General features: G+C 40.2%; 1 protein-coding gene across 7 annotated transcripts in view; it reads right to left on the bottom strand.

Moving 5' to 3' along the window:
• Positions 1 to 24,865, bottom strand: part of anos1a (anosmin 1a) — a 28,119-nt gene extending 3,254 nt beyond the window's left edge. Inside the window, exons 1-13 of one of the 7 annotated variants that reach the window (XM_044019199.1) lie at positions 23,621 to 24,865; positions 23,299 to 23,397; positions 20,369 to 20,560; positions 17,820 to 19,428; positions 17,294 to 17,715; positions 15,285 to 15,332; positions 6,676 to 6,744; positions 5,559 to 5,781; positions 3,588 to 3,772; positions 3,313 to 3,442; positions 2,180 to 2,385; positions 1,488 to 1,614; positions 812 to 919 (exon numbers count right to left, since the gene is read on the bottom strand). In XM_044019199.1, coding sequence (XP_043875134.1) covers positions 812 to 919; positions 1,488 to 1,614; positions 2,180 to 2,385; positions 3,313 to 3,442; positions 3,588 to 3,772; positions 5,559 to 5,781; positions 6,676 to 6,744; positions 15,285 to 15,332; positions 17,294 to 17,491 — 1,294 coding nt within the window. In that variant the 5' untranslated portion in view covers positions 17,492 to 17,715; positions 17,820 to 19,428; positions 20,369 to 20,560; positions 23,299 to 23,397; positions 23,621 to 24,865. Of the gene's footprint in view, positions 1 to 811; positions 920 to 1,487; positions 1,615 to 2,179; positions 2,386 to 3,312; positions 3,443 to 3,587; positions 3,773 to 5,558; positions 5,782 to 6,675; positions 6,745 to 15,284; positions 15,333 to 17,293; positions 17,716 to 17,819; positions 19,698 to 20,368; positions 20,561 to 23,298 lie in introns of those variants that run through there. The other 6 variants (XM_044019200.1, XM_044019204.1, XM_044019198.1 and 3 more) reach the window with 6 other exon arrangements.
• Positions 24,866 to 25,221: the final 356 nt, after the last annotated feature.

The following is a 25,221-nucleotide window of genomic DNA, read 5'->3' as shown; positions in this document are numbered from 1 at the left end:
CGACAAACAGCAGCAGCTTATGCCTCTCTACAAGAATTCCCCCTGAACACGACGTTATTTTTTTACGCGATACAAAGTAAACGCTGTGACAGGAGGAATTGGTGAAGTTGCATGTTGCAGCTGATTATTAGCATCAAAACCTAAAAGATTACAGTATTACACTATTCTTAAACGGTTGAATAACTGCCAGATATTGAAAGTGAAAGTTATCTTGGAAGAAATAGCAGAAAAGGGCCAAAGCATTGAACATGGTGACAATACTACAGCCATGAAATCAATATAAATCCATGCAGCCTGATTATCCTGATGGACCCATGATGGACCCTGGACCTTTAATTGTGATATAATGTGTCTCTTGTTTGTTAAATTGACCGCTGCTCTGTGACCTTGTAGCTCATCAATGGTTTGTACCATTTTCATAAAACTCTTTTTGACATTAACTCTTAGAACACAGAGTGTTTCGGCTGCTTTTTTCCATTACTATGTTAAAACATACAGTATGTACAGAGGCTATAAGAATGTGCAACATAGAGTGTCTTATATATGTGTTTTTTTCAGCACAACCTAGACAATCTGATGAAAAAAATACCAACCATATGAGCAAAAAGCACATATTACATAAAAGTAAAATAAATCATACATTTTACTCACATGACCTATTAACCGCAGGATGTCCAGTAAGGTGTAATGTGTATTATTCCCACAGCAAATGACCATGGGTGCACATGAGCACTAAGGGTCAATCAGCACTGACATGTAGAATAAAAGACATGTGATTTATCTGTACATACATGCATACAAACATACGTACCAGTGCTGCTCTGCCAGTAAACGTGGACTCGGAGCTGTCCGTCCTGGTAGAACGGCGTTCCCACATCCAGGACGTCGCCTGTGCGCTTGCTTGGCGCAGAACGGACTCCTTTAAAACAAAGAAAGCACAATCAGTCCGACATTGACAAATGAAACTTTACATTAGTAATTAATTTGTTAATAATGCAGTATTTCTTTTGAACCTTTTCATCTTGTACACTGCTGGAAAGCCATTTTTTCTATAAATTACCACTAAAAATGGCAAATCACCTCCATTATTCCATAATGATGCACCCACTCAGAGTCATTACTGTGATTGTTGAGAACATTTCTTTTTTTCACCATAATGTCAACCTGTCATTTAGAGACGGTGGCACGATGTTTTGAATCAAAAGTTCAAGGAGTATTTTTTTTGTTTTTTTTAACTTTAAATTACATATCAAGAAGAAGCAGTCCTTTATATCTTTAACTTTCAAATGTCATTCATTCAAATACCATCAGAAATTCAAAGGAACTGCAGGGACTCCAATTCTACACGCCGCAATTTTAAAGATACCACGGGGACCAAGAATTAATCCTTGCAGCAGACAGGGGACATCTCTTTGAGACATTTTGCGTCCACACGTTAATTGAATTAACTGATAGAGTTGTCAAGTTGAAAAGAAATAAAGACATACTGCGCTGGGTGGTGAAGTGGAGGACGGCTCGACGTCCTTTGAGCTGAGTTTGTCCCCAGTAGGACACAGCTTGGACCTCCACCCTGTAGCTCCTATTAAGCTGCATGCTGTCCAGCTCCACCAGGCACTGCAGAGACACACACACACACACACACACACACACAGAATTTCACTGACATTTTCTCATGCCTTTTCCATCAGCTGCCAAAAACATTGTCCATAAAGTGGAATAATCAACCCTGTGGCAGGAGGAACTGATTTTATCCACTTCATAAAACCTAAGCCCACATAAGTCTACAGTATCTTAAGAATGATGTTTCACGTTGTTTTTATTTTCCACTTTCTGGAAATTGAAGTTTGTAAACCACTTACTCTCCCCACACCAAAGTCCATTCAGTAAATGAACAATTTTAAATCAAAAGTACACTGAAGTAGTTGATCCTCTGCTGCCTCCATCAATAAGTTCAAATGTTATCACATAACTTTGCTGGTTGAAATACTTTATTTTATATCTACCTCAGTGGCAGAAACTTACTGAACAAGGCAGCAGCAGACCAGCAATTTGTGTGTCGCCGTAAGTTGAAAATGCAGATTTATGACTTCAATTTCCAGACATTTTCTAAAGATATCATAGACTCAAGATGGTTATTGTTGCTTTACTTTTCAAATTGGATCCTCATTTTCATCCTTACCCCTCTGACTGTCTTCCTCCTCTTGGTCAAGGACGATGCAGACGACTGCCCCACGGCCGTCCAGCTCCAGCTGACCTTGTAGTGGTGGACAGGGACGTCGAGGTCAGTGGGCATGCTCCACTGGAGCCTGGCTGACACCATCCTGCTGGGGTCAAAGCTCATATTGGCCACTCTCAGTTCTGTGGGAGCAGCAGGACTGGAGGGGTCTGGACGGGAACATTAAGGGAACCTTTATCACTTATAGGTGTTTAAATTAAGGGGATGTGACAGATATTCATCAAAACCAAACACCTTAGACACTCAAATTTATCTTTTCACTTTCTAACTCGAAAAACGTATTTACTGAAATACCTTTAAAGTGTGGTTTTCCCACTACACTTAAAATCATTATGAAGCAGTTGTGTTTGTTTAATTTGACCATATTTGAATTAAAAAAAACAAAAAAAAAACAACATTTTGACCCTTGACAAAAACACAATAAAGAGCAGTGTAGGGCTTTTAGTTTCTCTGAAGGAATTGGCTTTGTCGTCGACTTTTTGTCAATTTTGTTTTATTTCTTTTCAACCCCAACTTCCTCTGTTGTTGTGGGAGTGAGACGTGTATCTCAGATCCACAGATGATCACTATAACATGGGTGAAGTGGCCCTTTAAGTGAATTGATCTTGATAATGGTCATTTCAGTCATAAAACCTTCAAAAAGATCATCAGATGCAATTCTGAAATGTAATTATCCCTAAAACAACTTACAATTCAAACAATATTACATTTTTATTGACAAATAAGCACCAATGTACATAACTAAGTTCAATTTATTAAAAAAGACATTTATATATATAGTATATATATATATACTATATTATATATTATATATACTTTATTATAGAAGTAGGAGCAGAATTACGCTGCAAATAAATATGGAAATGTTTGTAATTCGAAACATTTAATTTCTTGCCTCATTGACCCTTACATGGTCAGAAAAACAAAAGCTAAGCTTCAAAACTAGCTGTTATCAAGATATTTTTTGCTGGTTTTCATTTGCTTATTTCCTCATATTCCTCATATTTTTGTCATTTCATCTCTCTGGGACTGGGACGCGCACACACACACACACGTGCAGGACACGGCGGTCTGACCTCTGCTGGAGTGGATGTGCTTGCTGGGTGTAGAGAAACCTCTGGTGCCGTGGGTGTTGACAGCTGCCACTCTGAATTGGTACCAGCGTCCAGGTCGGATGTCGGTCAGTCTGACTCTCTGCTCTGTGGTCTGTGATGGTTCAAAGAGACAATTATATTCAGAAAACATTCATAACAAGAATCTAATAAATGTTATTTTATTCATGAATATTGAGCTGAACATCCAACAAGATGTTTCTCTCTCGATCATGTGATAACATGCACGTTAACCAAACCTGTGCAACCTCCTGCCAGGAGGTGGCGGTGTCCTCGCTGGGCTGGATGCCAAAGTTCCACCTCCTCTGCAGGACGTAGACCACCGGCTCAGCAGAGACGTTGAAGCGGGAAGACCAGCGCACCTCCAGCTCTGTGGGCGGGAGTTCTTCGAAGCTCAGCTCTTTCCTCGGCTTCAGGGGAGAACCTGAGTCGAGGCGACAACATCAAACATGAAGGTGCCTCACTAAGGCTAGAGGGTTTCCATGTTTTTTTTATTTTTTTTATTTATAAATAAAAAATGCTATATGCAAACATTAAAAACAGCTTTTCTGTTTCTGATCAGAATTATTGGCTGCAGTCTCATGCTGTGGCCTAGTATTTCGGAAACAGAAATATAATCTTTACAATTGTGTGTTTGTGCATGTAAACACTTTACACTGAGGTTAAATGAATTACATGTCTCATTGCGTTTTTTTTTGTTTAGACATGAATCATTTAATTTTTGACATTGTGGCAGCCACTATGAACTGTTATTACCAATGTACATAAAGATATATCAGCATTTCTTTGTTGGTGTATTGTGGATCAGTCATGGCTGTGTAGTGAAGTCACCGTATTAGGTTTATAGTAATGTTGTAGCCACAGTTTAATGCGGTCCACTACTGAATAACAAGTTATCCTGTATGTTTTTTGTTTTTTTTTGTAATATATTCTTTGTGCACCATAAACACATTTGATTGTGAACTATATATTATACTACCCCAGACATGACATGGGTGAAAGAAAAAGAAAACAATTGTGGCTACTAAATAGGTATAACGTGGGCGAAAAATACTAATTTGTGGCCACGAAATAGGTATAATGTCCATCCATCCATCTCCTACCGCTTTATCCTTTATCCTCCACAAGAGGGTTGTGGGGGGGAGCTGTGCCAATCTAAGCTGACATAGGGCGATAGGTGGGGTACACCCTGGACACATCACCAGTCCATCACAGGGCCACATATAGAGACAAACAACCATCCACTCTCACACTCACACCTACGGTTGAGTGTCCAATTGACCTAATCCCCATATTGCATATTTTTAGTTTATTTAAACAGAATATTAAGAGCCAGGTTACTTTCTCTACCTGTTACTTTCTATGTTTGTATTTGGTTGCTGCCTTCCTGTTTTTATTGAACTATGATGTGTGCTGCTGCCTTTCTTGGCCAGGTCGCCCTTGTGAAAGAGATCTTGATCTCAATGGGTCTTTTATCTGGTTAAATAAAGGAGAAATAAATAATAAAACTTTACAGGTAGCAACGTCACCTCGCCTCTGCCTCGCTGAATGCATGCACACTCCCACAGCAGGGGACACAAAACCTGCCGGGGATAAATACCTTGGTACGACACTTGCTATGCCAGGCTTTCGAGAATATCTTTGTCACTCATTCCCAACCTAAAATAAAACTCTATCACGCTGTCTCGGTTCATCCCGAAGCTTCAGCCCTAAATCGCTCGCTTTAGTTGTACAGCTCTTTATTAATATTATTATTAATATTATTCACTTTGTGTGCACATATACCCACTAGTATTTGGTGGCCCGTATTTATGTCATGTCTGGGGCTCCTTATCAAAACAAACACTTTTATTTTGAAATTCTGTGAAAATATATATTGTTATTGCATTATCATGATATCATTTCAAGCTCATATTGCCCACCCCAACAAACTGGACATTTTTTTTCACTTGACCTGCCCCTAATGAGCAGACTAGATGCTCAGTGGCCCCCAGGTTATTTGAGTGTGAGGCCCCGGCTCTACATGATATTTAAATAAATGCATTCAAATGTAATCAGCTACCAAAACAGAGGTGGAGTGACATCATACCTATACCTCTGCACAATGAACATATGTGTCCTGACATCTTCTCACTGGACCTTTGTAATTCACAGGTGCACACAACAGGATACAGGTAAAATTCAATGGTAATATAACACTGTGTACTGACCCTTGTAAAGGTCTTTAGGAGACTGGCAGGTGTGACCACAGCCGTTGGAGCAGCATTTCCTCTGAGCCGAGCACTCGCGGTCGTGGTCGCAGCTCTCGACGCAGGCGGCCGCGAAACCGCGGGCTCTGTCTGGAGGCGGACAGCTGCCCTGCTTCACCGCCAACACTGACTGGAGGAACTCACAGCTGGTCACACACTCCCAGTGCTTCCTGGGAAACACACGCTGGACAGGTTGGAGGAGGGACACGGGTTATCACTGCTGAAAATGATGATTTGTTTGTTTTTACTGTTATAACAAAGTGTGTATGTCATTGTATCTTTTGTTATTATCTTCTCTTATCTTATCTATTATCTTCATATTCATGGTGTTTATAAAGCATACTTACTAGGCTGAATTTATAGTATCTTATGTTATTTATATCTTATCTTATATTTACACAAAGCAAATGCTTTCCTTTCAGGAAAACTGAACACAAATGTGCAAAATAATGTTTTTAGATCTGTTTTTAGCAGGAGGATAAAGCGGTAGATGATAACTGACTGACTGACTCTCTCTACAATCTCTCTTAAGTAATTCTGGTGGTTTTGAAATATTAAAAAGTGTTTATCAAATCAATTATTGAAAGACATATCATGTCCTATTAAACATAGTTCAAGCAGATGTATTCTAAATCAGATAATAATATTTAAAAGGATAAACTGCACAGACATTACTACCAGACAGGTTTTCATTGATTCATTATTTAAAACACAAATAAAATTGTCTTGACATAAAAACTGGATTAATTTGCTTTTACTCACTGACTATAATCAGTTTCTTGTCTGATTCTGTAATCATTTTCCGTCACTTCCACTCATAAGTCATAAATAGAGACTGAAAAGGCTATTTTGAAAAACATTTGCTGGCAGGAGCTCATCAGGATTTACTCTGTTTATCCATTAATGCCGGGGTGAATGTCGTGGCGCTGTGGCCTCTTCCAGCTCTGCTTTGTGAAAACAAGCTCATGTTTGCTAGATCTTATATCAAATCAATAATGCCACACAGTGTCTCCGGGTTGTTTTTTTCAAGAGTCCTGTAAACAGAAAGCATGAAGTGTGACCGTGTGTTGCACTGTACCTCACAAAGGTCTCTGCAATTATTCCTATTCCTCTTCATCGGCCAGGAATCTTTGCAGGGCTCCAGGCACTGTGGACGTGAAAGCAAGAAGAAGAAGAAGAAGAGGAAGAGGATTTAAATGGTTATTTAGCTATATTAAAAACACATTCACTGCTTTAATTCACCATGAAACATCCTTTTCTACCAGAACTAACAGCGCTCTCTCTCCTGCACCAAAGTCCATTAAGGAAATCAGTGATTTGACTGCAGCTTGCAGGGACACAAGGGCTGCTGGTCTACTGCTGCCTTGCTTGGTAGGTTTCTGTCATAGGCAAATCCAAACATCAAAGTCACAAAATAACACATTTGAAGTTAGTGATAGGTAACTCATATTCAGGATTAATTAGTTGCTTATTAGCATGCAAATTAGTAACATATGGCTCTTAATTACTCATTATTAAGTACTTATTAAGCCTTATTGTACAAACAGTAAGCCATTAACTAAGTTTTCCCTCAATAACCTCAGAATTATTGCTTATTAGTAGCAAGTAAGGAAGTTGTTATCTTCTGAGGTTATTGAGGGAAAACTCTTGATGTTGTCTTACTTGTTGTATAATAAGGCAATGCAGAATAAGGCATTAATAAGTACTTAATGCTATGCTAATAAGCATCTAATTAATGCGCATGTAGTGGAGCATCAAGTGCTGTGGGTCATCACATAAAAATCGCCGATTTCATCTCTGGAGTGTGGTGCAGGCGGGAGTAGGCAGTTTGACACAAACTTCAATTTCTAATGGAAAAAGACTGTCCAATGGCAAGATAAAGAAGTGAACACGTTCTTACGATTGCATACACTAAAGCTGACATTTTGCTAAGTGGCAAAAATCTTCATATTCGACATCTCCTTCCTCCTTCCGAGTAATAAGAGCTGTGGCAGCATGCTGAAGTGAAATGTACTGTAAAAGCCCAGAATCAAATAAAGTCCCATCTAAAAATAAGCTTCACCTGACTTCATCACCGTGCTCTTTGACAAAGGTTTGCTTCTGCTTGTGCTTTTATGTCGAAAGAACACGTCGCTTTACCAACAGTCCCCGCAAATGTGCGCTGGGTTTTTAATGAGGATGTATGGAAGCGCTTCAGTCAACATTTTTTTATTCTAAATGTCTTGATTTCAGTTGGTGTGTGTGGGCTGTGGCTTGAATGCACGTTCATCCAAGTCAATCCTCAATAAGACATTTACCCAAAGATGTGACCATAGTGTCCTCAGAGGGGAAAAAAACGGATTATTTGAAGGTATTTGAACTTTTAATATTTGTAGGAAAATAAAAAGTCTTATCTTGTCAGTCAGAGAGTGTTAATGTAATGTTAGGTAGCCGGCGTTACAGTGTCTGTGAGCACACGCTCAAATGTCAGGAAAGGGAAAGGAATATCGCCTCTATACAGTAAGCAGAGGCAGCAGAGGGGATCGAGCGTGCACTGGTGTAATTTCATGCTGTAGTGAGAAACAGTGGGGAGGAAAGCAATGTACAGAAGCAGCACAAGGACACGGAAAGTTGTCCGAAAGTTAGAAAAGCTGAGCAAACCCTGAAGAGAACTTGTGTTCACGGAGATCTACAATTTCACAAAACAACACTTTTGAATTTGCCGATGGAAGCAGCAGTGGATCAACAACTGCTGTGTGCTGTGATGTAAAATTGCTGATTTTATCCATGGAGTTCGGTGTGGGAGAGTGAGTGGTCGTGAGCAGTGAGCTAAAATACTTTTTCCTTGAGCGCTTACTAAATGTCAATGCTTCATACAATCGCAAATCAAAAACCACTAATACTGCTACCAGGAGAAACTGGAGCACCGTGACACACCCGAACAAAACCTATGGAGAGGTAAAATATGCTTATACTTTACAACAAGACTGTATTATATCCAGGTTTAAAACATAGCTTTTACTAAATGTTTTCTGAGAACAGTTTCAGTTACCAAAGTTTCCTATTGTGTTTTTATGAGTGTGTGTGTATGGTGGCGGCGGATATAACAGCCAAAAACTATGAATACAAGAAAAAGGCAGTCCTTGAAATACAATTGCTGTTATCACACTGAAAATCAAGATGACACTGTCTCTCTCTTCTTTTTAGTGCTTTTGGCTTGAATTACTTTAGCACAGTCTACTGCAATGGTTTCATCTCTACTTGTTTTTATAGCATGCTGTTGTTTTACAAATCATATTATCTATTATGTATATTTATTTAGAATAGAATGCATAGGTCGATACTGTTGATCACAGAATCCTCCTATCGTGCTTAAACAATGTGTAGGCATCACAGGCACGGCTGATTGTAGCTTCTTGTTGTTTTAGGTGAATTCTCGTCAGCCTTAGGCCCCTCTCGGTTCCGGGGTCCCCCAAGGTTTCATCTTGGGCCCTATACTCTTCTTATTATACCTCTTAAATCTAAATGATGATCCTTGGTCCCATCCACTCATCTGTTAAAAACCTTGGTGAGACCTTCGATAATGCTTTTAAATTTGATTCTTTTTTATAAAAAGTGAATTCTGTTAGCAAAGGTCAAAGGCTACCTCCCCCCTAGAGGATCTGGAGAGGGTAATCCATGTTTTTATCACCTCACAGCTGGATTACTGCAACTCCCTTCACTTTGGCATCGAAAAAATCACTGATGTCTCGTTTGCAACTCGTGCAGAACGCTGCAGCACGCCTCATGACCGGGATGCACAAACATGATGACATAACGCCAATATTGGCCTCACTCCACTGGCTACCAATACGTTTTAGGATTGATTTTAACGTTGTTTGCTTGTTTTTAAATCATTACATGGGCTGGAACTGCTGCAGCTACACACTCCAGACAGAGCGGTGAGGTCTGTGTCCAGTGGTCCAGAGTCTTCTTCATTTGAAATTGTTAAAGCACTATTTTAACATGTAGTAAACTGTAAAAAGTAACTGCCAGATATTGAAAGTTATTCTGGAAAAATGGGCAAAAACACTTACTCACAGGACATTTTCTGGCCCGTTTATGGTTAAAATAAAAATAATGATGTGTTTTTACTATGCTCTGTATCATTTTCAAATGTTTTATGTTTTTATGCTTTCTATTTTTACCGATTTCATTTTTCATTCTGCACAGCACTTTGGTCAACCTCGGTTGTTTTTTACATCTATAAATACATTTGAGTTGAGTTGTAGTACCAATGCAAAATTGTTTTCAATGCATTCTACTGCACAAAAATATAACATATAAAATCACAGTCCCTCTCCTTTACAGACCCCAACCCGTCCACCATTCCTTCATGAGTCAGTTTAACATTACAGTCATCATATGGCAAATCCCACATTTATGTTAAATAGACGTAATGCCATATGACAGGAGTCCATTAACTCTGTCAGTCTGCGCCATTATTTTACAATAATGAAGACAATAAAATTAATTGAGCTGACAGGAGGGGGTATTTTCTGTAATAGCGCCCTGTGATTATTATTTAATTAAAATCATGATCCAGTTGAATGATATGCTTAATATTGCCAAGACTGCCCTGTTGAGCGGTAATATATTTTCACACCACCATTTCTTCTCGACCATTCAGGCAGCTTCTCCCATCCTCTAAAATATCTATAATTACACTATCTATAACAATTCAATTGTAGCTGTTTGCATGATTTCTGTTCTGTTTACATTTCTATTTTCCACATCTTTGAAGTTTAAATCCTTTTAAACTTCAAAGATAGAAGAGAATAGAGATAGGAGAGAAAGAAAACACACTGATTTATAAGCTTAATTTTCCCAGGTTAATCCCATTGAGATCAAGAATGTCTTTCAGACAGTTGCTGTAAATGTCATAGATTAACACTTGCTCATCAAATTTAGTTCTTTATCTGAATAAATGTTGCTGTTGTTTCTTTTTTTGATATTTCACTGCCATTTATTTTAGTAGCTCAGGCCAATATTCCGAACAGGTGAGCACATTTTCGTATTCTAGAGACATTTTGTGTCAATTCCACACATATAAGTTGTACTGCTGTTGTGGCCCATCATTATTTTACTGTCATGTACTACAATACAACTTCACAGACATCTCTAAAGTCTACAGAGCCTCAGACCAGTGATGTCTGAAGAGAGTTACGTTCAACTGGACACAGATACTGTGCAGAGCCGCTATCGCCGCGGTGCAGCGAAGAATGTCTTGAAGCATGTCTGATATTCCTGTGGCAGCGCTGCCATCTCCCTGCTCTGCCCCGCAGGACTCGTCACCTAATCCAAACTGACGTTCCCACTATCGTGCCGTTCCCATTGGACGCCGGCGTCAGTTTTCCACCCCATTTCGAGCTTAAATCAAGCATTCCACTCCACTAAACCACAAATAAAGCTGACTGGGTCAGACTTTGTGATGCGGTTGAGAGACTTGAGAACAAACCTCAGTCCCTATTTGTAGCAAGACAAGAGATTCTTTTTTTCTTTTTCTTCCCCAAACTGAAATTGGTTCAGGGTCCGAGTTGATTTCTTAGGTCGGGGGAACAGGACGTGTTTATTTAGCACTGGTGTGTGTGAGTGTATGTGTGTGTGTGTGTGTTTTGGCAGCGGCTGTGCACCACTCCTCCATGAGCAACAAGAGATAATGGAGCGAACATCTTCTCTGCTGACCAAGCAAAATGCTGTTTTTTGCTGCTCGACCTTGTTTGACTCGCTGCCCAGACAGAGCCCTCGGAGAGGAAATAAGCCATGGAGTGTTTGTCTATTGCTTCTTGTTTTCGCAACTTGCATTGTCTTTGTGAAATGCCCCAGACCTTTAAACATCCACAGAATAATACGACTATATAAGTATATGGTTTAAAAATGGAACTTTGAGCAGAAAACGGAAAGAAAAAAAAAAGGCTTTCAGTCAAACATCACAGGAAGGCCACTCGGGGAGTATTGAAGTCCACTAATGACTGCTGACCGCTCGTTACACAACGCTCAATGCCAATTGTCGAGGTTGCAAGCTGAGACACCGGTGTCAGCGTGTCCTCACGATGTCCCTCCATGGTTCTCATGCTACAGCGGTGCCATCTTAAACTCTTTTTAAAGAGCTGAAATGAAGTGGACTGTGTGGGAGCTTGTTGCTAATCAACACTGGCACTGGCAAATGGCTGTCTGCCTGGAGAAGATAGTGACAGAAGGATTAACAAGCTCTCATTACCGCGGGGGTCCACGAGGAAGACGCGGGGCCAAATGGTCACGAGCCAAAGTGATGGGCTGTCTCACAGCAACAAGCTTCAACAAGCTTCTCATCAGGCTTGTCTGAACTGAGGAGCCGGACGGCCATGAATCAACATCGCCACACTGGCGTCTGCAGAAAGGCACCGTGCAGGAATATTCTGGAAAAAACTTCCTTTATGACGTTTTAAAAGTTACAAAGTGCTGCACAGTGCAGATAAAAACAGCATGCATTAAAGTGATCATTCAGGGTTGTTTTTGGGTTATTTTTTTGCAGTGCGTGCACCCCCAGCACACAATGAGCCTGCAACACAGTGTCTTGCTCTCACTGAAAACAAGGCTGCCAAAAACTCATTTCAGCCAAATAAAATCTACACCCGCTACGATATCTCAAGAACACGTTTGTCGCTTCATCTCGTCATTAGACGTCCTTTTTTAACTGGAAACTGAAAGTGTGTAACACTCCCACTCGACTCTCACACCAAAGTCCGTTGAGGAAATTGTCATTTTTAGCTCACAGGAACACAGGAGCTGCTGGTCTGCTGTTGCCTCATTTTTTTTGCTTGCCAAAGTTCGTTATCACTTAGCGATAATCTGAAAGACTGTCGATCAACTATTCCTGTGTGCGCCGTAGAGTAAAATCACTGATTTTCACTATAGACTTTGGTGGACGGACTTAGTGGTTTACAACGCGACACAAACTTTGGTTTGCAGTCAGAAAAGTCTGTCTGAAAGTGTCAAAAAGTGTCAAACATATGCTTAAAATAACATACATCTATCCACCGCATCCCATATATGCTCTTTCACTTCAATATGTCGACCATCTGGCAACCAGAGACTGGCAACTGTTTTGAACACAGACCTTGGACTCAACATTGTTATGTTATATAGCTTCTTCGATACATCAAAAAGTCTTTCATTCAAAGTCACAAAAATGGGATGAGGTGACAGTAGAGAGCATAATGAAGGTTTTTGCTTTGTGAAACTCATCGTTAGCTGAACTGAAAGCTCTGCCACTGCGTTGATGACAAACAGCTGAGACGTTACAGACGAACAAACACGAAGCACATCACACAATGTTGTGCTGTAAGAGGCGTGAAAAGGGCTACGGCCACCTGGCTGTCATTGTTCCATTACTGCCATCGGAGCTGAATAATTACCAAAAAACAAATGCCAGGCATTTTAGTCGATGGTCACAGTCATGCTCATTTCGTTGTGCAACTACCTGCTTCAACACTACACTTAAAACTCCAACAAAAAAATACTTAAAAAGAGCTAATTTAAGTCAAATATTAGTGCTTGACTTGACCTCATCTAAACACCTAAGCCTCAAAATGTCCGTCTGGACTTATTTGAACCATGAAAGGGCCAGAAAATGTCCTGTGAGTAAGTGTTTTTGACCATTTTTCCAGAATAACTCTCAATATCAGGCCGTTATTTACAAATGACTGCATGTTAAAATAGTGTATTAACAATTTAAAATAAAGAGAAACGAAAGGTTTTATTTAGAAAAAACACTGCAGGTGTAGACGAAATTCGGAATATGAACAGTATAAAACATATTTAAAATAACTTTGTCTCAATGTCCAAAAACAGGCCAAAAAAATGGAAACTATGTACAGATACTGATTCGCCGGCTTCCTCCAACAGTGCAAGTGAAATTACCGTAATAACCCCATGTTGGCTTGACGTGCAACTTCTCAGCTTTCAGAAACCGTCGTGTAATTACAGTAAAGGCTGTAAGTGTCGTCTGCTATACGCTGGCTGTTAAAAGGTTAAAAAACAAAATCCTAAGTCTATGAAATATTAACAATGTTTGCTGCTCTATCTCCTTGTTTTACAGCCTTTTCTAACCGGACATTGAAGTTGAAACAGTATCATTATGTCATCAGTTTTCTCTGTATCCATAAGCTTTTATTATATATATATTTATTATATAATAATATTTTATTATTATTATTATTATTATTATTATTGAGACTTCTGAAAGCTACTAGATAATAAGGTTCCATCTAAAAAAACAATCAAAAAAATCAAAGAACTAAAACATTTATTGCTACTACTAATAACAAGCGTTATTATTAAAATTATCACAGTAATTGTCCCGTGTCCGATCAAGGTTGCCAAACATGCACCATGTTTATCAGTGTCTGGGAAACCACTATATGATGTATAGCATGTCTGACAGTAAAGGGCCAAGTCTGGTGATGAACGATAGAGCTGAGAAATAAGTAATAACCACCTCTAGTGTCCCCGCATGCATCGGTGCGTACACATTTACATGTGCGCACACATACAAAGCACGCTGTCACCGGTTTTGCATGTGCGGTGATTTATTACAGGAACACACACACACAAACATGGACACGTTTGCCTGCAGACATGCAACAGAAGCAGGTACACGTCGTCCACACACCACGCACAGTGTAGGCAGGAGTGATTTATTGCAGGCCCACACTTTCAGTCTTTATACCGATCGGCTGAATGAAACATTTATAAATGCACAGATGATGTGAAGGACATGTATAAGTGAAGAGAGATGCTGCAGTGTCTGGAAGAACAAAGTGAGTGATGGGGAAACCCGGGGTGCTTTACAGCGCGGCGTTTATTTCCATTTTATGACTGAACGGCTCGCACGTTTCTTCTTCTTATATTTTCATATTGTGAGTTCAAACGTCAAAATATAGAAATAAGCAGTGGAAATCACGTCACGTAAAAAAGGCTGTCAAACTATGAGATGAAGCAACCGTGACAAAGCCTTTTTTCTGATTGAAATTGAACTTGTGCTGCTCTGTGAACCTGCACCAAAGTCCATAGAGGAACTTTCAGGCTCCATTACTAATTTCCAATGTGTCATTTTGTGGAATTAGTGTTTGAAATCACTAGGCTGGATCTACAAAAGTGACACAATCTTAACAAATGAGGCGGCAGTGGACAAGCAGCTCACATTGAGCTAAACACAGATAGTGAGTGGTTTATAGTTAAAAGACTTAACAATCAATAAAAACGTGGCTGAATCTCCAACAGTTACCAGGGAAATGCCTTAAATCTCACACTTTAACAGAGGAGTCTGGTGCATTTAGTGACAGCACTTCTGAAAGCGGCGATCGCGAGCGGCATCACAAACCCTGCCGCGGTATTTCAGTCCAGTGACTGTGTCAGACTGAGTCACGTGCGTCACATGTAAAACAAAGGCACGGCAGTTTCACGCAGCCGTGCTATGATGACTCCGCCCACGTTGAGGAGGTACTATTGTAATGAAAAACCAACCAAACCTTGTAGAGGCGAGACCATGTATTGGAAACGTGACAATAAAGTCATAAAAAAAAACCTTCAAAAAGACTTGAACTGTCCCTTTAAGCACTAAGTCGGTTACAGGACGTTGAACCCAAACAGTTGTTTTGGACATTAGCACAGAGAGGTGTGACCTACCTTTGCACACTGTTTATGATTTTGACACCAGCCCAAGGATCCATTATTCTGCAGAGGAGAAAAGAAACAAGAGGGAGAAGCACAAATTAATACATTGGTTTATTTGATTTTATTTATTGTACGTGGAAATAAGCAAATTTCAATTCCTTCATTATCCTTTGCTCGGATGTAGCAGTTCAGACCGGAGCAGGTGGCGTAATGGTGGTTGGCAGGTGGTTCACACTGTGTTGCACAAGTGTGATTGTTCTGTATCAGGACAACAAGAGACTTATTTATTCTTTTTTTTCATTCTTAACTGCTGCTGCTAATATTGTCTCTTCATTATTCCGTCTATTATTCCCTGCTGCAGTTACAGACGTCATTTCCAAATTGTGCATTAATATTATGCCATTTTTAAATCAGCTTCTACATTGAATCATTTCTGTGACACAGTGCAAATATGCCACATTATTCATTATTATTATTTATAATAAAGTTGCAGTTACTTCACATTATTTAATGATTTATATTTCCAAATTTAGAAGATCGTGGAACAGTCATAATAACAAACACAGTTTGTTATTATGACTGTTGTAGGTGGTAGATGAGAGCATGTGACCTTTCAGACACTGACATTTGTTCTGTCAATAAATAAATAGAGCGTGATTGATGGAGAGCCGAGTGTAACTCGTCTCCTCTGGGGCTGCAGATTAGTGGAGTGAAGGTCGCTCTTCCTCAACTTCTTCAAGACTATGACTGAGTTGCGCTTCAGGAGACGCCGGCACAAAGTTGACCGGGCAGCTCTCAGCAGTAATAACGTGTAAAGACGCTGGGGCCAATTGGTTTTGAGCTACAATCTGAGTGGACTGGACGGAACCATCATCGCCTGGGATTATCATTGGTCTAAGTGAGTGAACAAGAATGCTGTCCCCATCACTCAAGCCCCCCGGGGGGGACAGTGTGTATGTGTGTGTAAAGTATGACGTAAAGTAAACCATGGTGGTGACAACAAGCCATTTGCTGTAGTCAGAACAGTTTCAGGAAAAATGGATTATCTCAGCAACCAGTTTAATTACAACTATTATACAAATTTTCAAATTTCAAAATTTCTTTCTTTCTTTCTTTCTTTTTTAGATATTATTAGATTCACATTTTTTATGAAATAGTTTATCTTTTTTTGATTTAAAATGGGTCTTGGAGCTGCGCACCATAGCATTTTAAAAATCTATGACAGAATTGTGTGCACTAAATTGCACCTGTCCGTATTCATAACATGCATCGTCATACTGTGCATAACTTTCCACACTGTAAATTCCTTATTACAGTTATGTCACATGACATAACTGACGTCGCACCTGCTTTAACTGCACTTGAAATACAATTACCAATACAGTGGGACACAAAAATCTGATTGTTTTATGAAGCATTGTGATGAAAGCATAGATTAGCGTGATAATCACAAATGCAAAAGCATTAATATGTGACTTGGAAAAGCTGCCTTCTGCCACAAGGGGGCACCTGCATCCTTCCAAAACATTTCAGGACATCATGATTTATAAAAAACGAATTTAAGCTCCTGTTTCAGAGAAATTTTAAGTGTTTAAAGTACATTATTATTAATCAATTCTTAAAATAATAGCATGAATCACAATTAATGTGGTCATTGTGTTGTGTAAATAGTCATCAGATCAAAGAAGCTCACACCCAATCATGCAAAGCAGGTTGGAACATGTGTGAAAACTGTCTTTAAAGTGATTTGCAGTTGAAGAGACAGACACTGGTGTGGCCCTTTAAAACTCTGTCAGCACTGCTGATGATGCCTAAATTCATTTGAGTTCACAGATTTATTATCTGGCCCTTCAACTTTCTGGCTATGGTTATATTTAATGGCCATAAAACGAGCTACAAAGCATCATAAATGTTTGGGCTACAATCACTGAATAGCTGTGACTCGGCCGCGCGTTATTGCCCAGGGACAAAGCGCTTGCAGAACCCGTGCGCAACCGCACCGGTGCCATCCACGTCCTTACCTGCAGCGATGTGGAGAGCGCAGCGACGCTGTGCAGACTCAGACACCGGGACGCACACCTCGCCCTGGACACGCTCTCCGGCCAGGACTCACCACCATCATCATCATCATCATCATCAGCCAGCTTTGCGTGCTGCTGCTTCCTGGCGCACACACTGGAGCTGAGGAGGAAAATAATCCACAGAGACGACGCCAGCATCCTCTTCTTATTTGCAAGGCTGTGAAACAACAGGAGTCAGTGAGGGAGTAATCTGATGGAAGTCCAGCTTAACTAGAAATTATATAGACAAGGGAGGAGCTATAAGAGCAAGGCGTTCACAGTGAGGGTCAGGATGCTGCTGCTGCTGCTGCTGCATGGATGAATCCCAGCACCAAGCTCTCAGGTCACACCTGATGTCATGCATCCACAACTCCACCGTTGTCCTGAAAAGAAAAACCTGATGAAGTAGTTTGCTCAACTAAAACTGTGCTATGAGAAATGATACAGTATGTGCATTCACAGTAAGTTCTCTCACTTATTCACTTACCTCACCTCACCTTTTCTAACTGGAAAGTTCCTTTCTCCACTCACTCTCTAAACCAAAGCCCATAAAAAGAGAAAATCAGTGATTTTACATTATGGCATACAGGAGTTGTTTGGGTAAGCTTGAAGGTGTTATTTTGTGACTTTGGTTATTTGAAATCTTTGTTACGGATTCAGCTCAATGATACAAACTCATCAAATAAGGAAGCAGTGGACCAGCAGCTCCCGAGCCTCTGTGAGCTTAAAAAAAAGCAGATTTTCTCTGGAGACTTTGGTCCGGGAGAGTGAGTGGTTTACAATGTTTTGCCCATCACAATCCCAGTTCTATTATCTGACAATCTCTGGGTTTAATCCAGCCGTGTGTCTCCTGCTTTCACTTTCATGTCCTATCAAACAAAAGCCAGAAATGCCAAGAAGACATGTTGTCCTTGATTCTAAACTTTAAGTAATCCAGCTTTCTCCCACAGCACAAAACAATATGTATGGCAGATTATCAGCCCTTGGTCCAGCAACATGTCCAGGGTGTGACGTGACCTGCCTTTAGCCCAGTGTCTGGGATTGTGTCCACAACTGATAATACTGTTGTGTGACTTTGTATTTTCCTACCCTTTTATCTGAAAATAAATATTCAGAAATCAATAGAAACCCAACAATAGACCTGAACTCATCATCACGGGGGCACTGAGAAGCGATCAGAGCTACAGCATTAGCGTCATATGGATTTATTTATCAGAGTGCTGCCACAACATTAGCAACACTCATTCTGTTACAATACTCCACATGCTTTATGGCACATTTCCACTGGTTTTATATTATAGTCGGACCAGATGTTGTAGCACAAGGCAAACTATCTCACACCTCTTGCTGTTATATTAATGCAGAGGAAACATTTATGTTGGAAAATCTGTGATTTTACACACGCACACACACACAGGTGGAACATTTTTCAGAAACGTGCGAGGGACGCAGGCGATGTGTTTTCCAGGGAATCCCAGTTGCAATCTTCACTGGTAGCTTCAGAAAAACAGCAGCACGTTTATGGACTCCTCCATTAAAGCAACCACAAACATATCTCTCATAAGCAGCAGCTGGTTTCCTCGCCCGCGGGGGAAGAAGAAAACATGACGTTTTGGAAACTGTGAAAAGATCCTCCTTGGGTTGCTGGTTCTCTCATGCCTGGCACATGGGGGCCCCGCTTGCGCTGCAGGAGAATCCCGCAGTGTTAACGAGACGCCTCCATTTCCCAGCCTTCCCTGCATTCACAAACACACGTGTGCCGCGCTGGTGCTCTCTCTGAGGTTTTTATAGTTGTTTGTCTTTACGAGCTAAATGAGCCTCTGCAGCTGAGAGTTTTTACCTCTGCAAATCATAGAGAGTCAGGTTCACCAACATTTGGAACATCTCATGGACCAAAAGGCTGCAATGGTGCCTTTTGCCACCCAAATCTTTGAAATCCTTTCTGTTTTGCTTTTGCATCAGCCATATGTTTCCCTGAAATAAGGTGTTAATGAAATTAGTGTGTCCAGACCTTTTAGGAAGCTGATGCTCTGGTGGTCCACCCACAACAGGAAGAGGAAAATCCCTCTGAGCCTCCTGATGTAATCCTCGACTCACTGCCTCACAAATAAACCAACACACGATGACGGTGTAATTGACTCATTGTGTGTCTAACGTTGTGTACCAAATTAGCTGGGGCTCATACTGACCCTAGTTTTACCAAAATGTCAAAAATGTTAAGACAACACAAGTTAAAGTTACACTAGGCAGGATTTTGTTTGTGTTACTGATCAATAATTCCATAATAATATTGAACTTCACTTCTTCACCTCCTGAAGTTTTTGTTTTCTTGGCAAATCACTCACTTTCTTCACCAAAGTCCATTGAGGAAATCAGTGATTTCACATTATTGCACACATACGTTGTTAATCCACTGCTGCCTCCATTATTAACTTCAACTGTGTAATAATGTGACATTGGTGTTTGGTAAGTATGCGTCACCTGGGTAACCCCAAAGAAAGGAGTTCTAACAAGCTGTTGTTCTGCTGCTGTCTTATTTGGTAACTTTCTGCCACTAAAGTAGATACGAATGAACGTTTTTCATCATTTCTTCCCAAGTATGTTTGTGTGCGTGTCTTCTTCTCTGCTCGTTTGCTGGTGGAATCCCAGTTTTTAGTGTTTAGCTGTTTGGTATTACCATCCTGCTCTCAGCCGCTTGTTGACTGAAGGGAAGCCCCACTTAATGGGGGTACACCTCATAAAGAGGGAGCCAGTTGTTTTACTGGAGGGGAGGATGGAGCGCCCATTCAGTCCGCAATCCGGATGCTTGTATGCCGTTACCAAGGTTGTACATGGAAAAATAGCTTCAGGTATTTATTTAATATGAGAGATAAATTGTTCAAAGGTGCTGCCTTGAAAGACGTTTTGGTCAACAATAAAAAGCAGATATTTTTCTTCCTCGCTGAGGCGGTACGACTACCTCTAAAATAACATCCAACAAAAGTAAAAGTAAATGTTGTCTGGAAAATGCTTCCAGATTGTTCATGATCTTCATACCTTCTGGTTTTTTGTTGTTGTTGCTGTTGCATGTGGTCAGAGTGGCAGCAAACAAAGCAGCTCAGTCCAGATGTGAATCTCCTCCAGCTACTTCCTCCATCTGCTCCTGTTGAAGCTTGAGACATTCAGAGGCCAGATGGGAGATGTATTCCCTCCAGCTCTGCCCTGGGTCTTCTGCCCACTGGACGTGTTCTGAGTAGCAGCAGAGAGAGAGAGAAAGGACTTCATATGATGATGACATGTCTGCATCACAGCAGCAGCCTCTGATCTATGGGCCTGATTGGCAGGTCACAGTTGGAAAAGCACAGGTGTAGATAATCTAATGAACGAAGGCCGAGTTCTGTTTAGCTTCCTCGGTTTCAGGGTTCATGCTGGTTCACTGTCACACTGTCCTGACTGACATAAACTGTAAATGTGAGCAGTAAAATATGGGCTGGTTTAAATTTAAGTTTAAGTTTAAGTTTAAAATTAAAACCACCTTAAAAACATCTCAGTTCCAGTTCTAGAACATGCTGATAACATGTCGATCGAGGGGAGGAATTAGACTGGTCACTAACTCTTAGCTGTAACACGCAGTTAGCGCACACTGTGCTGCCATGGCTGCCAGAGGAGACACGGCAGCACAGCACAGGAAAAAACAGATCCTGTTTGCCCATTTATCTCGCCATTAAATAGCCTTTGATGACAGGAAAGTAAAGGTTGTGTCGCTTTGAAAAACCGCGCACTCCCCCGCACCAACGTTTTAGCTCCTGGGGACACAGGAGCTGCTCATTTTCTGTGAGATAAAGTACTCTGAGTGTGTCACATTTAGGAGGATTTCTTGGCAGGAATGGAACTTACTACCAATAAAAAACTAGCACTTTTACTTGCCTCACTGTTCACTTGCCTGGTTGTGTATGCTGCCATGTGTTGTCGTTGTGTTTTGTATTCTTCTCCATGCTACCCTTAAAGGAATACTTCACTTCATTATTAGAATAGAGCTAGTATTTTAAAATGTTTAAAAAACAATAAAAATTGTGCTTCCCAACCTCAGTTTCCGCTGAGTCAAGAAATATCTTCATTCTTTTCTTTGTTACGTGCCCACCAGTGACACTTGGTCCTGTTAGCATAACTGTTAGCAAAGATGGCGGACACTGTTTACATTGTGGGAATGAGGTCCCGCCCCCCTACGAGTGGGTCTAAAAAGTGCGGAATTAGCGTTGTAATTTCAAGCCTTGGACCAAGTGTCACCGGTGGGCACGTAACAAAAAAATAATGAAGATATTACTCTACTCTGAAGTCGGGAAGCACAATTTTTCAAAAATACTACTCCTATTCTGGTAATACAAAGCTAAGCGCATATCGCTGAAGTATTCCTTTAACTTATTGAGATATATATTGAATAAGTGTAAAACTGATTTGAAATAAAAACATATTTGATTTTTCAAATCTTGTACCACTATGTCTCGACAGCAGCAGAACAGACAAACTATGCAGAGCACGAGTTTTGCACTTGAAGCGGTAAAAAAAAAATACTCTCTAGTATGTGAAGGCTGCCATAGTTCCCTGTTTTGGAGAGGGAGTGGTGACTGGAGGAAACTTCTATTGGTATCAATCTACTGTACAACCTCAACATTAGACGTCACTAGTGGCGTAGATGAGCAAATCTTGGGACAGTTCTCGGAACAGGAGGCACACACAGTGCAGTCAGCACTAACTGTGTGTCAGAACCTCATACATACTAAACTAAACTATTACTTCAAGCTTTTTGTCTCCGTTATTAACTGTGGCTGGCACAGTGTAAGGCCTTTCGGGGCTAAATCGCTCTTTCAAGTGACAAACCAAACCGAGCTGTCTGCTCATAACGCATGCAAGAGGGGAGCTGCGAAGGAGAGCACATTTATCTCTATTTCCGCTGATCTTTGCTCATGACTGGAGAAATGCATTGCATTAGCATAGATTCTGCAGAAGAAGAAGAAAAAAAAGCCTTCATTAAACTGCAGGTGAAAAGATTTGGCTTAAATAAATGATTAACCTCACCACGTGTCATTTAAATTTCAGCGTGGAGAAGGGACGGCACCAAAATGTCACAAAGTGTCATTATTTGTCTTATTAATAATGCCCTTAACACCCCCTCGCCTCCCCCTCGCTTTCACACACCCACACACAAATCCAGTGATGGATGCTCATCCGGCGGCACGGTGCTTTACTGCCATCTAGTATCACCAAGCAGTACTGATCCTAAAAATAAATAAATAAATATCCGTGACCAAATGATAAAAAATAGATCAAAATATAACTACTTTTGGTCGATAACGATACCACATGATATAATGGTTGTGTACAGACACCATTCCTCTTCTGTTAAGACAAATCAGACAGATATTGGTGTGGAAGAAGAAGAGCACAGGCAGTGGAACCGCAAAAATGTGTCTCCGCCTGATGAATTCTACGATATCGTTATGTTGTCGTTAATCAGCCTTTTGAGACTGGAAACTGACGTTTGTAAACCACTCACTCTCCTGCACCAAAGCCCATAGAGAAAACCAGCATGTTTTTATCTTGTGGAGATACAGGAGCTGCAGGAGAATGTTAAAATAACACTGTTATATAACATATTCTGATGGAGGCAGCATTGTATCAACAACTCCTGTGTGCTGTAATTTAAAATGGACACAAAGTTTTTATTTATTTTATTATTAGCCACAGGAAAAAGCAGTGAACATGTTCTTAAAATGGCACAGGTAGATTGCAGGTGTAGACTTAATGAGGTGAGATTATTATTAAGTGGCTAAAATCTGTTTTTCCATGGTGTAAGTGTCCCACACACACCTCATATCGTTTTAAAATATAATTTAAAGCTATTACTGTATCAATGACTACACCTATTTCATGAAAGGGATGAAAAATTGATTTCACAACATAAAAAAGGGTGATAATGCCTTACTCACTCACTCAACGGTTAAATGGTTTCGCACAGATCTGGTTCATGGTCGTGGTACAGAGACCGCTCTCCTGTGAATCACAGCAGTTACACATCAGGGCCTCGTCTGCATGGGAACACAACATGTACACAACTTCAGTATTCGCTAAAACAAAGAGATGCAATACTAAAAAATAATAATGCAGACTTGGAGCATATTGCAAAGTGTACAAAGGAGGTGACTGACCAACAAATAAAGAAAACAGGATGTCTTCTTTTAAAGTAAAGAATATACTTTACAAATAAACATTTTTACTTCATTGGTTGTTCTAAGTAATCTGTTAAATTACCTTATCCTTGTGTGGGAGTGGTCACTTTTGGAAAACTATAGTGTTTAAAAAAACAAAAAACAAAAACAGAACTTTCATTTAAACATGGTGCAACATCCTGTATGCTCAACAAAAGTGATGAAACACAACGTTTGAAGAGAAGAAAGACCCAGAAACGTAAGGAATTGCTCTCCCCGAGGATGGATAAACATGCAATAGTTATATTATATACATCTCACTGTCAACTGTGAACATAAACAGATCGACACTAACATTTTAAATGTAGACGGATATATATATATATGGAGACTTATTATCTAACTTAGTATTAAGAGCTTTTCCATAAAGCAATAATAATACCGTTCTACGATGCTCTGTCTGAATATTAATTTGGATTTTAATTAAACTGCAAACCACAGTGACCTGCGCCCTCTCTCTTCGCTGTGATTGGTCAAAAAAAAAGTTTAACAGACGTTGCGGCTGATCACGTGACAGGGGCTCTGTCAATGTGAGACGTGCAAAACTGATTTATTTCAGTGCTGAACTGTTCTGTTGTCAACATAATAAAGTGCAGTTTTTATGTTTTGTCACTTTGTAAACACAAGCTCTCAGATCATGTCTTCCTGATTCAGTCCTGAGGTAAAAATCTACTTATAGTGAGTGTGGATTATAACATTAATTAAGACTTTGCATTGACTCAATCCAGTGTAGCTGTAAAATCACATTCAATGCAATATATGGAGCCAGGTTTAGAAAGTGGACTGAAACATTTTGCGTTGCTGCTTGTTACTCGACACGAACATCTGCTGTTCCTCTTTGGAGCAGTTTAATGTTTGAGCAGAGGTGACGCAAGATGGTTTCAGAAATGTACTCTACTAGAGTTGGCTTAAATAAATGATAAACCTCAACATGTATCATTTCAAATTCATCGTGAAGGAGGACGGCACCAAAATGTCACAGTTTCATTGTTTGTCTTATTAACAAATGCTTCTCTCTCACACACACACGTATACATAAATCCATCTTCTACACAGTGCTTTACTGCCATCTAATGTCACAGAAAAATAAAACCTTAAAAATCCTGTCCACATAAGAAGTAAATCACTGTGACCAAATGATAAAATAAAACTTCTGATGGACAGCAAAGATGCAACGTGACCATTTGTCTTTTATTAGGACAAATTAGACATTGGAGTGGACGCAGTGAAACAATTTGAAGTCGTAACAGGAAGCCGAATAGCAGAAAAGTGTCTGAGGAGAAGAGGCTCAGTTGCAGAGGTCGGTGCTGCAGCACGTGGCGAATGCACCCGGTGTTTGGATGTAGCCCTGACACACCGCCATGTTCATGCATAAGCGGAAGGAAGATCCTGGGATAATAAAAGAGAACGGACATGTTAATGAGGTTTTCTGATCAAATCTATGCCTATGACACATTTACACCACGGTGATATAGTTTGGGACTGCACCAAAGTCTATTTCTTTTTTACTTCAAATCACATTTTCTCTCTATGGACGTCAGCCCAAGAAAAAGTGATGAGCAGATTCTTAAGATCGCATGGAATTGAGCAGGCATATAGATTTCAGGCCTGTGTGTCTGAGGCTGGTTCATGGCATAGGTGTCT

This window comes from Solea senegalensis, linkage group LG2, assembly GCF_019176455.1.
Source record: "Solea senegalensis isolate Sse05_10M linkage group LG2, IFAPA_SoseM_1, whole genome shotgun sequence".
NCBI classification, from domain to species: domain Eukaryota; kingdom Metazoa; phylum Chordata; class Actinopteri; order Pleuronectiformes; family Soleidae; genus Solea; species Solea senegalensis.
The sequence above is the reverse complement of the archived record's forward strand: the minus strand, read 5'-3'. Positions and strand labels throughout refer to the sequence as shown.